Below are 13,298 nucleotides of genomic sequence, written 5' to 3' on the forward strand. Positions count from 1 at the left end.
GCGGAGAGTCGCGGAACCCGGAACCCGGCGACGCCGTGAGCCGTCGGATCACGTATCCAGGGGCACCGATGCCTTGACCACCAAGTCACTCTCCGTCACGGACGAGACGAGCGAGCCCGCGCAGACGTGCGCGCGTGGGCGTGGGGTCCCCTCCCCCCGCCCCGCGCCACTTGCCGCTTACCGTCTCCTCCGCCGCCTACTCGAGGTCTCGAGCACGGCTGCTGCGCGCCTCTCCCGTCTCCGCACACGCCGCACTACTGCTCACTCCCACCCACACCTAGCCCGGGCCGCAGCTATATATTCGGGCACCCGGCCCACGCCTCCATCACGCCACGCTCAGTCACACACACCCACCACTCTCCTACTTGTCCACCTCTCTCTCGCTCGCGAGCTCTCCGCGCTCCGGGTCAACTCTGCGTGCGAGAGGGATCGGCCGGGGATCGATTGACTGTATCGGTCGGTTGATCGGTGTCCCTTGCCATGGCGCTCGACGCGGCCGTCGACGTGTCCAGCAAGCCGCCGGTGCCGCCGCCGTCGCCGCCGCGGATGGACTCGTGGGCGCGCGGGGGGAGGCGGTCCAAGCGCCGCGCCGGGAGCCCCAGCGGCAGCGGCGGAGGAGGGGGAGGAGGAGCCGAGCAGTCCGAGGAGGAGTACCTCGCGCTCTGCCTCCTCATGCTCTCGCGCGGCGTCCGCGGCGACGCCGAGGACGGCGGCGGCGGGGTCGTCGTCGCCTCCAACTCCAAGAGCGCCGGCGCGGCTGCTACGACGGCGGCGGCGGCGGCGAGGGCGAGCCAGGGGTACGAGTGCTCCGTGTGCGGCAAGGTGTACCCGTCGTACCAGGCGCTCGGTGGGCACAAGACGAGCCACCGGAAGCCGCCGCCTACGCCACTAGCAGCCCCGACGCCGCAGGCGGCGGCGGCGGCCCCGGCGGGCGACGAGCCGGCGCCCGGCGACGGCGGTGGCGCGCACGCGGAGGAGAAGGTGCACCAGTGCTCGCTCTGCCTCCGCACGTTCCCGTCGGGGCAAGCGCTGGGTGGGCACAAGCGGCTGCACTACGAGGGCGGCGCGGCGGGGGCGGACGGGGTCAAGGCCGACAAGGACGCCGCCAAGACCAAGGCCACCGCAGCCCAGCAGGCGACTTCCGTGCTCAGGGACTTCGACCTCAACCTGCCTGCCGCAGCCGCAGCCGCCACGGCGGCCACGGTGGATGAGGCCGAGAGCGCGCTTCCGGAGGCCAAGCGGGCACGGATGACGACGATGCTACTAGTCGTCTGATCGATCAACTTCTTTGGAGGAGGCGGCGGCGGCGGGGATTTGCCGGCCTAGGTTTTTGCTGGTTTCATTAGGAGTCATTTGATAGGTTTCGCTGGTTATTTGGTTGGTTGATTGCTTGATTAATTCCGGTTGCGTGACGCGGACTGCGCTTGATCAATCGTTGTGAATGTGATAAGCACGGATCCGTCGTCCGGTGGTCGACTCCTCTCAGAGGGAGCTGATTTTCGTGGCTCCATCCGGTCCCTTTTACCCATTCATCCTGTCCATATTTTGCGACTCTAGCCGCCTGATTAACAATCCGACGGCCGGGAGCTACAGCACTTACTTGTAAAGACCTCGTGGTCAAATTCTATACATACACAAGGAAACCTTTTCATTGCCTTTTTAAATTCCGTGGTATTAGCTAGGGGTGTGAAAGTGATCAGACATTGATGGTAGCGTCTACACTCATCACATCTATAGATCATAGCTACTAGGATCATGTTATATGCCAATAAATTAATTTGATGATTTTTGATCCATGCGTGATTGCGTGTCATCTTGCTGCCACTATTCCATTAGCGGCCAGTGCCGTCCACAGCACACCGATGAGGCAGGCTGCAAGCTACTACCAGTACATGCTGTGCGCGCTAAAAAAATCGTGCTGGCTGCTCATGTGGACAGCGACACGGGCGCATGCAGCTTTGACCTGCGGGTAGCTTAGGAGGAGAGGCTTTGGCTCTGGCTCCACTCGCCATCAGACGTGCGGTGCCACGCTTGTTGCTCGGTCTCGCCACACAGCCGACATCAAAGCTCCCCCCCTTAACCTTCGGTTCGATCGGGTCGTGATGATTCCACTTTCCGATAACACTAGCTGGATCAAGTGGCTTTTGTGGTTCGCACCTGGAAGCTTCTAGCAAGCGCCCCTGTCCGTCGTGGCATGGAGGAATTTCGACTGAATTCCATGCACGCATGTTTCTGACCAAAGCTGCTTTATTTAGTGGTGTGAGTCGTCTTCGTTAATTGTCGGGTAAGCCGATCTAGCTGCTATTTTTGGTATCCTCAGTGCACTGGGCACACGGTGTCTGGTGATAATTTTGGAAATTGAACAGGGACTGATCGAGTAAAGCGTTCTTCGAAGAGCTTGGTGAAAATAGTGGAGTTCAGCTGTTCGGTCAGGTCCTGCTGCTTTCGGTATTCAGACAGGTTCGTGATGGTGGCGCGTGTTTGTCGCGGACTCGCGCGCGGTGGACCGGAGGAGCCGAGCCATGCTGAGCCATGATGGCCCACTTGGTGCACACATGCCTGGGCTCTAGAAGACGGGCCAGCACGGCAGTAGTATATCAGACGCGTGGTCTTCAGAGTTCAGATTTTCAGGTACCGGATGCAAGCGTCGTCAGGGTGGATGCACCACGAATGCCGCTGCTTGATGAGCCGCGCCGCCGGGAACGGCACCTCTAAAGGTGCCGGGCCCACCTGGCAGAGCCGCTATAGAGGCATGGCCTCCTCGCTCTCCACCACCGCCCCGCCTCTAAACCGCTCCCCAAACCAACCGCCAGTCCCCGTTGCCCCTCTCTCCTCCCTCCCCACGGCTCCCTCCCGCGGCTACCTCCTTCGCGCCAGCTACCTTCTCCTCACCGGTGGCCGCAGCCCCCTCCTCCCCGGCGTGGCGGCCCAGCGGGCCTCCTCCTCCCCAATGGCGGCCGCAGCCCCCTCCTCCCTGGTGCGGCAGCCCGACGGCCTCATCCCAGCGCGGGGGCTCGGCGCGGTGTCCTCCTCCTCCCGGCAGCCTCCTCCTGGCGCGGAGGCCCGACGCAGTGTCCTGCCGTCCTCCTCTCGACGTGGGGCCCAACGCGGCGTCCTCCTCCTCCAGGCGTGGCGTCCTCCTCCCGTGCCTCCTCCTTTCTCTAGGATGGCGTGAGTCTGCGCCCGCTCTCGATAGCGTTCGCCTCATCCGCCTCTAGCTTTGCCGGCCTCCTGTAGCAATCGGTAGGATAGGGTTTATTTTACAGTCTTGCGGTGCGGGACTCCAACCTCTGTATTTGCCGTTCAGGGACTTTTGGTGATCCGCGGTGCGCATAGGCTAAGCTCTTGGGTGGCTGCTGCTTGATTGATGAATGATGCTGATGAATCATCCCGGGCAGGCAGTGACTTCTCCAATCTCCAGCTCTCATTTTCTTTTCCTTAGAAGTCAGATGCCGTTTCAATCGTCTAGGCGAGTTGAAAAGGTAAACTATCACTGCCTTAAAGGCATTTTCTTTGTGCGTGTGATTTCTGGTTTTTTTCCAAAAAAAATGACTATGGAAAATGAGGAGGGGCGATTAATTCTTGTGTTGCGTCAGAATACCTCTTTGCAGCCATGCAGCCTGCTTTATTAGAAGGCAGCGCCTGGAAGTTTCGTTTCGTTCCATCCACTCGTGTAGAAGTCATTCGTTCTTCAAGCCAGACAAAACATTAGTCGGCATACATATGTACTATAATTTGCATTACGGCACTTGCGCAAAAGACTTCTCTGACACAATGCGTGTAAATATCTACTCTTACCTTTTGAATTTACAAAAGTCGACCAAGTAACCTCTTAGTCAATTTTGGATGAGGGGGAATGATGCTGGTTCAGGGAAAAAGGGGCGCGGTTACATATCGCCTCTGGCGACAAATATACGTTTATATAGTCCGTCACCTTCTAACTGGCGGCCCCACATCCGTCCGCGCAATAATTAGTGGGTCGGTGCGTTTTTCAGTGGACCGGATACGATAATTAGCGCACCTGCGTCCGTCGACTGTTTGCGCGCGTAGCGCGCTCCGTTATTTTGCATCGTAATTATTTGGATGGATCGATGTTTAAATCCCGCAACCTACGAGAGGTGCTCGAGGTAGTGTTTTGGTTAGTGGGACTCGTTACTCGAAGGTAAACACAGACACACGATTTAGACATGTTCAGACCGCTACATTGCGTAATACCCTAAGTCTTGTATGCTAGTTGGATTGAATCGCTTTGGAGGGGATCCCTACCTCACCATATATTGTCGGGGGCAGGGTTACAGGTACTAGTCTATTGAGTTATACTCTTATTACAACGAATATTTTCCTAATCCTCGCTAGTCCCGGTCTTTCCATGTAGACTACACCGTCCTGCGCCATGGTCTCCATGTCAGATGCGTCTCGGTGTTCAACCTCATATCTAGGACTGTCCAAACCTTCTGGTGGGCTCATAGATGTATGTACGACAAGCCTCCGAGTACATTTTAGACAAATGCAGCAGTTCCGGGTACTCTTGTAGACTTCACCGACTAGTTTTTGATGCTCTTCGAGTACTTCATATGGTTGAATCTTCAAAGGTACCCAAAAATTGCTATGCGGCTAAAATGTGCTCAAGCCTCATTTAACTCAGTCTCATGTCTTCAATGTTGAATTTTATCTGGAAGTGCGACGAAAGTCACACTCCATATGCAGTAGCTTACGATTTAGGTTGAATCGAAGAATCAGGATGAGGGTCAATCTGTAGTTCGCATCACTTTCCCCTTAAAATTTGGAGAAAAAACTTTTTTGTCGATGGACACGTGGCACACAGTATCGGTATTTACTTCACTTGCCGGCTTGACCTTGGTTGCCCCCCGACTTTTTTATGGAATCTCGAGCTCTGACGGGGACAGCTTCTTGGATGCGGTGAAGACTTGCATCATCGAGTTTGGTACTTGGGTAGTTGTTGTTAGCTCCACGGCTTTTGAGTCGCAATCATACGACCTCTTCACGTCTCCGCATAGGGAGAGTACTCCCTTGGGTCCAGCATCTTGAGTATTAAGTACCGAAGAGTATCTTGGCCCTCTAAGTGGATTTTGGTGATTTAATGACACAAGTTTAAGTGTCTAACAAGTTTTAAGTGCATAAGCAGATTTAAAAGGATTATTGGTCATGGAGCACTTGTGATGGACCCCTCAAAAGGAAATAAAATGATGAACGGCATACTATCTAGTTTAAATTCATTTTCGATTTGAATTTGAGTATAGGAATGCCGCGCTATTAAGAGGGATGCGTGATATCTGGTCTTGATGTTGAAAAAGGTGCTCAAGATGACCTAACAAAACCTATAAGAGATACCAATTGCACTGCACGTCACATGGGAATTTTAGCGGAGCTAACCAGAGAGTTCCAGAATTTTCCGGAAGTTTTTCCAGAATATTCTAGAGGTTAACTATTTCCGGAAAGGTTCCGGAGGTCCGGATTTTTTCAGAAGTTTTTCCGGACATTTTCGGAGGTTCCGAAAATCTTCGGAACTTAATCTCTAACGGCTAGTTTCGGGGTGAAGTGGTATAAATACCCCCTCACCCCTCCTGTTCGCTCTCTATTGCCTCTCCACTATTCTGAACTGCAGAAACACCTTCTAGCTCCTCCTTTGCTCCCCTTTGACTTTCTTTGAGAGATTTGTAAGTGGGCAAGAGATTGTGCTAGTGAGCTGCAACTCCATCTCTTGAGCATCTTGGTTCTTCATCAAGCTGGTGGTCCACGTTTGTTACTCTTGGAGCTTCAAGCTCCTAACCGGTTAGGCATTGCTCGATTGAGCATCCAAGCATTTTGTCTGCCTCGGGAAGTTTGTATTACCCCTACGATTGAGTAAGTGACTCTAACTCGATCTTTGTTGTCGCTAGAGGAAGGGAAGTGGCTTGGTGTGATAAGCCCACCCTTCGTGGGTCCTCAACAGACACATAGGCTTCGTGGTGTGAAGCTAAACTCCGGTAACAAATTCTCGTGTGTCTCTTTCTTGTTTTTTTTACATTCATTCATATTTTTGCTTAGAACACATATCTAGGGTTTGTGCTTGATCTACTTTTCTAGCAAGTTTGAAACTGTGCTATCTTGTCTCAGAGCCTTAGAATAACTTGTGGAAACCCCTATATTCGTCGATCTACTTTTCAGCAATTAAAACACATATCTAGGGTTTGTGCTTGATCTACTTTTCTAGCAATTTTGAAGCTGTGCTATCTTATCTCAGAGGCTTAGAATAACTTGTGGAACAACCTATATTCGTCGATCTACTTTTCAGCAAGTCAATCTTGAGGTTGTAGTTGTTTCTCGTCAAAGTCCAGAAAAATTCGAAGATTTCTCTGGAAATTTTCGGAAGTTGCTGATAAGCTTGTTTTAAATGTAAAATTTTTCAGATCCAACTATTCACCCTCTGTCTAGTTGACATTCTAGATCCTTTCAAGTACACATAGTGCAGGATGGCCATGAATTTGGTCGATACTAGTTTTCCAAGGATGGCGTTGTACGATGTTTTGAAATCCGCTACCTTGAACCGGATGTATTCTATCCAGTAGTGTTCTTCGGTCCTAAAGGTAACTGGCAAAACCACCTATCCTAGGGTACAACCGCGTTGCCCGGGACGATCTCATAAAATGGAGAGTTCGTTGGGGTGAGCATATCGGTGTTGTCGAGACCCATTTTCTTCAGTGTCTTGGTGAACAGGATGTTGAGACCGCTACCGTCGTCGATGAGTACTTTAGTAAGTCTGGAGCCAGCGACAACTGGGTCCAGGACAAGGGGATACCATCCTGGGTCCGAGAAACTAGTCCATTGGTCCTTCCTAGATAAGGTAATTGGTACCTCAGACCATTGTGAAAAATGTTGGCATCGCTGGTTCAATGGATATTATCTCTCGAAGATTGAGCTCCTGGGATAGCTTAATAGTAGTACCTTGGGTTCCGCCGAAGATGATGTTGACGGTGTTGGATGGGTTCTGTAACTTGCAATTGTCACCATCATCTTCGTCTTCCTTGACCTTAGCCTTATCTTTGGTGCCAGATGGCTCTGCCAGGTCCTTCCGACTCTTCGTAGACTGAAACAATATATCACAAAGTGCTTGTGGTATGGGTGCCATGGGCACTGTTTCTTCAGGAGCTCGTTGAACGAGGGCCTATCTTGATTCTTGCCGCCACCTTTCTTGGACAATTGCGAAATTGCCGTGATAGTATTGTATGGCTTGCGCTTGCGGTTGTGACCTATTGAGTAGTCGGTTCAATTATCGTTTGTGGGGCGATGGTCGCGGTTCTTGTAGTTGCATTGGCGATTATTCTGATTGTTGTTGTTCTGGCCCTTGTTGTAATTGGACTCAAAACTTTCGATCTCCCTGTCTTCTTCATTTGCCCACGTCTGTACCATGAGCTTGAGAGACTTGACATCAGCGGAGCGTCTTCTGCCAAAATCCTGGAACATTTGGCGGTCGTGGAGGCCATTCTAGAAGTAGTCAATAATGTCGCGCTCCGTCACATCCATGATTGTGGTCTTCTTGTTGAAGAAGCAATGTAAGTAGCTCCTCAGGGTCTCGTCTTCTTATTGTTTAACTTGAGACAAGTCGATTCTATTACCAGGACGCTGCATTGCCCCTGTGTAGTTGTTGGTGAACGCTACCTGGATGTCCTTCCACGAGTCGATGGAGTTCTTATCCAACAATTCGAGCCATGTGAGTAGCACCGCCTCCATGCAAATGGGGAAGTAGATGACTTTGGTGTCGTCGTTTCCCCCAGCTGCTTTTACTGACAGCGAGTAGCACCAGAGCTATTGGACTGGGTCTTGCTTGCCATCGTACTTGGTGATATCTGGGGGTTTGAACTTTTTGGGTAGAGTTATTCTCCTCACACGTCTTGAGAAGGCGGGAACCCGTCAGTATCATCTCCTAGGTGTTCGACTTTTTGCTCGCGCTCGCGGCGTCATCCGTCGATGATGGTACGGGCGTCGCGGCTGGCATTGATCTTGTTGCAGAGCTCTTCTACTGGGCGTTCAGGCACTAGGTTAGCCCCACGATGGCCACGGCCTCCCGATGGTCCTGCCCGACTACCTTCAGCTCCAGCTTGGTTTGGTCCAGCGCCTCTGAGTTGACTTGGTCTGGACGGAGGGCCTCTATGGCTGCTGTCATGTTGACATAACTGGGATGGGGAGCGTTGGACTGACTGTATCAAATTTTGCTGATCGAGTTGTTCGTACGCGAGTTCCGCCAGTTCAGCCAACCGATGAGATCAATAGATGTGACGGTAGCCAGAAGAGTACGATGGTGACGCATTTGAACTGCTTCAAAGGCGTTATCCAGGTTTTGGATTAGTAGGTCCGCTGCAAGGTGGTGGCGGCGCTCTGCTCTTGCGGCGTTCCTTGCTCGTCGTTGAGTTATTTGAGCTTCGATCTCTTCTCCGACAATGTTGACGGTGAGTTCATCCTACAAGTCCTCATCCGGGTGACGCACATGTCGCGGGTTTCTATCCCGTTGCTCTTCTTCTTTGATCTTTTGTCCAGTAATGACGGCGAAGAGTTCTCGCTTTAGAAAGTGGCTTCCCGAGTTTGAAGTGATGACCTCTATGGTGCCGCCTTCGTCGTAGATGGGTGACAGAGGAGCTCCCTCCTGGTACGGGAGAGTGTCGAGGTAGGTGATGAGGCGCGAATCGTCGTCTTTGGCAAAAGCGGGTGGCTTCATGTTGGGCTAGTAGACGAATCTACCTTGGGGAGTTGATGTGATTACTAGGCCCTGCTGCGGACCTAATAAAAGAGTCTCCTCGTCTGGATACGAGTAGTAGTCAAGGTCCTCGATCGTATCCGTATCGGATTGTGATTTGGATAGGGCAGCCTGATAAATAGTGGCCGTGTTGCAGAGTCCGAACAGGAATCGACTCTCGGGTGGTAGTCCGACTCGCGCGATGGCTTATGTACCGGCTCATGAAAGTCAATCCGACTGGCGAGAGAAGTTGAGTTGAACTCGACTCGTCCCCCAGCCTCTGACTTGGTCAGAAATTGAAAATTCATCAAAATTCTTGACGAGATCCTCCAGTTGGCACTGGAGCTTCGTGGTTTGCTAATTTTTCTGCGAGGTCGATGCAATGTGGTGGTCAAAATTTCCAGCGCCGTCTGCGAAGCAAACTCAGGAGCCGAAGACAAACGTTGCATCTGCTCGAACGCGATTATTGGCTTGATGATGACTTATGCCATCGAGTTCGCCAGTGGATTCTCGGTGAGTGCCCCTACCTGGGGCGCGAGCTGTCGGTGTTTAAATCCAACAACCTACCGAGGGGGTGCCCGAGGTAGTGTTTTGGTTAGTGGGCCTCGTCGAGATTAGGAATTCGAAGGTAAACGCGACACATGATTAGATAGGTTCGGGCCGTTAGATTGCGTAATACCCTACGTCATATGTGTTGGTTGGATTGAATCGCTTTGGAGGGGGTCCTTGCCTCACCTTATACTATCGGAGGCAGGGTTACAGGTCGGTTGGTCAAGAATATTAGTCGGATATGACTAGAGAAGTTCTACTCTGATTACAATGAGTACTTTACTAATTTTCGACTAGTGACTGTCTTTCCATGTAGACTACGCCGTCCTGCGCTATGGTCTTCATGTCAGATGCGCCTCGGTGTCCAGCCCCTTATTTAGCACTGTCCAAATCTTTTAGTGGGCATATAGATGTATGTACGACAGATCCTTACAGATATGGCGTACTGTCTAATAAAAAACCAGGCTTCTCAGTACTACTGGCCAATAAAAAAGATAGAATGTATGTATCCATGCACAAAAGAAAGAAAGTGATGATATCACTCACATGCATGCGAATCAAAAATTTTAAAAATTCATAAATCTTACATCGAGCATCAAAATTAAATTCCGATTGTACCATTGAGTTTCTTACAATAAAACCTTCCCAACAAGATCCCACTTAACTATATTTTAATGTATTTTTTATACGCGTTTTTTAATCAAAAGTTGCATGGCACGTTCACGTGGAACAAATTCTACAAACTCATGGAACAAAATAATAAGACGCATCGAACAAATTATATGAACTCAAAAAAATACCGACATACATGCAGTTTTGAATTTTAAAAAGTCAAAAATCATAAAACCAAGCACCTAAACTGGATTCCGATTGCACCACTAAATTTCTTTTGACAACATATTCAAAACAAGATCACATATGTTTAGAACACATTAGATGAACTCACAGAATAAAAATCAAATTATATGAACTAACGGATCAAAACAACATTACACGTTAAAGAAATTATATGAACTAATGAAACAAAAGATCTATATGCACGAACAAATTGTAGGAACCCACAGAACAAGTATTTACATACATAGAAAAAATTATATAGATTTACCGAATAAAAAAATTAAGGTTGCATATTTTCTGCGAGTCACGTACACGTGGAAAATTTTTTACAAACTCATGGAACTAAATAATCATACGCATAGAACAAATTATACAAACTCACAGAACAAAAACGGGTACCCACATGCATGCAGTTTTGAAATTAAAAAAGTCAAAAAATCATAAACCAGGCATCCAAATTGGATTCCGAGTGCACCACTATGTTTCCTTTGACAACATCTTCAGAACAAGATCACACTTCACTATGTTTGGATAAAAAACATTTAAAATATTTTTTAATACAAAATATTAATTTTAATTATAATGAACAAATACTTGAATAACTAGAACAAATGATTTTCTAATGCAAACAAACAAAATAACATGATAAAAAAATGATTACAACCATGAATAAAATATTGAACATCAGGAAAATAATATGATGCAAATAAAAAGACGTACAAATAATAATATGCTCAAACAAAAGATTGAAAATTTTATAATATAAGATAAAATATTAGAATATGAGCATCAAGTTGGAATATTTTTTCCAGATACACATATCTGTAACAAATTATATGAACTCAAGTACAAAATTACTCATAGAATAAATTAAATGAACTGATATAACAAAAATAAATACAGCAGAAACAAATTATATGAACTAACGGAACAAAATAATAGTACACATTGAACAAATTATATGAACTAATAGAACAAAAGATCTATATACCTGGAACAAATTTAGGAACTCATAGAACAAGTATTTATACGTGGAAAATAAATTATATAAATGCACCAAATAAAAATTTATACACTTCAAACAAATACATTATGGACATATAACAATATTGTAATCCACGAATCTGCATGGTTACACACGAATCTACTTGGTTGACCAGTTCATATCATGATAGGCAAATAAAAATATTTATACATGGCTAACAAGTTGATATAGAAAGAATAAGAAAACGAAAAGTTAGTATTTAACAATTAAACGAGTCTATATCCTTGACCAATTCACATATCATCTAAAGTTAGTATTCAACAATTAAACGAGTCTATACAGAGAAGAAATATCTACAAGTGGGTTAGAAATAAAGTGGAAGAAGGAAATACTCAGAAAATGAATAGAAAGGAAAAGGGGAGAACAGTGAAAAAATACAAAAGAATAAAGGTGTGGTCCTATGGACTAGAAGAAAAGTTAATAAGTAAATAAGAGAAAAACAATTGGAAGGAGGTAAATAGAAAAGAAAATTAGACTAAAAGGATTGTAGCAAAATAAAAGGGGAATAAAGAAAGTAACGTAAGGTATAAACAGTACTGGAAAGAAAACACATACGGAAAAAATAAAAACACGGAATAAACAAAACGGAAAAAAGAACCGAAGTTCCTGTCTCCAGCTCGCGCACGTACGGCCGACAGTAACAGCCTAGTGGGAGTTGGGCCAGCACCCACATTTCAGCCCGTGAGAAAATAAAAGACTAGACCGAAAAGGTAATAAAAGCCCGCGTAACCACAGGTCGGAATGCGATATTGGGTCGAATTCACGCCACCGGCCCACGCGGAATCCTTCAGGCGACAAGTTGCGATTTATAGTCCCTCCGGGGAAATAGGAACTCGCGTGGTACGCGCGTGTCATCATTGACAACACACGTGGTGCAGTAAGTGTAATCCCTCATATCAGTGACAAGACAAAGAAAGTGACCGGAGAGGAAGCAAAAAGTGACCAGACGATGGCTTCTGCAGATTTGATTTGCCAACGTTTGCACAATTGCGTTCACAGCTGCCTCGAGCGGGATTCTTCGTCGAGACAAAGGGAGAGGAAGGGTGTTTTAGATATTAGGTGCTAAACATTAGCAGTCTCATATTGGATATTCGAATACTAATTAGGAGAACTAAACGTGAGCTAATTATAAAACTAATTGCAAAACCTTGTGCTAATTCGCAAGACGAATCTATTAAGCCTAATTAATCCGTCATTAACAAATGGTTACTGAGCACCACATTGTCAAATCATGGACTAATTAGGTTTAATAGATTCATCTCGCGAATTAGACTCCATCTGTGCAATTAGTTTTGTAATTAACCTATGTTGAATACTCCTAATTAGTATCTAAACTTCCAATATGATAGGTGCTAAATTTTAGTGGGGTGTATGCAAAACACTACCTATAGAAGCATTTTTTTCTACTAGGTGACTGTTGTACCAAAATTCAGAGTAGAAGCATTTTTTTTTCCAGTAACACAATGTTGGCAAAACAGAAGATCAGCTTTTCCTTCCAATCGAAATCAACCCGTGTATCTGTCAAGTCTTAGGGGGTGTTTGGGAGGAGGGGGTTAAATTTTAGCTCCTGTCACATCAAATGTTTGGACACTAATTAGGAGTACTAAACCTAGATTAATTACAAAACTAATTACACAACCCCTAGGCTAAATCGCGAGACGAATCTATCAAGTCTAATTAGTCCATGATTTGACAATGTGGTGCTACAGTAACCATTCATTAATGATGGATTGATTAGGCTTAATAGATTTGTCTCGCGATTTAGCCTAGGGGTTCTGCAATTAGTTTTATAATTAGCTTATGTTTAGTCCTCCTAATTAGTATCCGAACATCTGATGCGACAGGGCTAAAATTTAGCCCTCTCCTCCCAGACACCCCCTTAAAACTTGTTTCAATTGCTGCTCACTTGTTTTTGTTTATGGGAGGGAGATGAATGGATTTATGAAAAGTAGAGGGGTACTCCAGTCATTTCACGAGGGCTGCCCCTGGGTCAAACCCCACGGACCAGGCCACCACCGCCACTCGTCGTTGTCTGTCGTCGGGCACTTGGGCTGCGGCCGGGCGCCCCCCGCGCAATTACTCGTGCTCCACCAGCGGGGAAGCCTCCGAGGCCCTTGGAAACTGCCCCCACCCAAC

The 13,298-nt window shown here is 47.5% G+C and overlaps 1 protein-coding gene across 1 annotated transcript; it reads left to right on the forward strand.

The window, feature by feature from the left end:
* The first annotated feature begins 322 nt into the window (after positions 1–322).
* On the forward strand, positions 323–1,664 carry LOC117843224 (zinc finger protein 36). The gene has a single exon (XM_034723787.2). The coding sequence runs from the start codon at positions 481–483 to the stop codon at positions 1,273–1,275; it is 795 nt and encodes a 264-aa protein (XP_034579678.1). The 5' UTR covers positions 323–480; the 3' UTR covers positions 1,276–1,664.
* The last annotated feature ends 11,634 nt before the right edge of the window (positions 1,665–13,298 follow it).

The sequence above is a fragment of the Setaria viridis genome, chromosome 2, assembly GCF_005286985.2.
Source record: "Setaria viridis chromosome 2, Setaria_viridis_v4.0, whole genome shotgun sequence".
NCBI classification, from domain to species: domain Eukaryota; kingdom Viridiplantae; phylum Streptophyta; class Magnoliopsida; order Poales; family Poaceae; genus Setaria; species Setaria viridis.

Bases quoted from the DNA above. Each gene is read 5' to 3' on its own strand.
- LOC117843224 (XM_034723787.2), top strand. From the start codon at position 481: ATGGCGCTCGACGCGGCCGTCGACGTGTCCAGCAAGCCGCCGGTGCCG.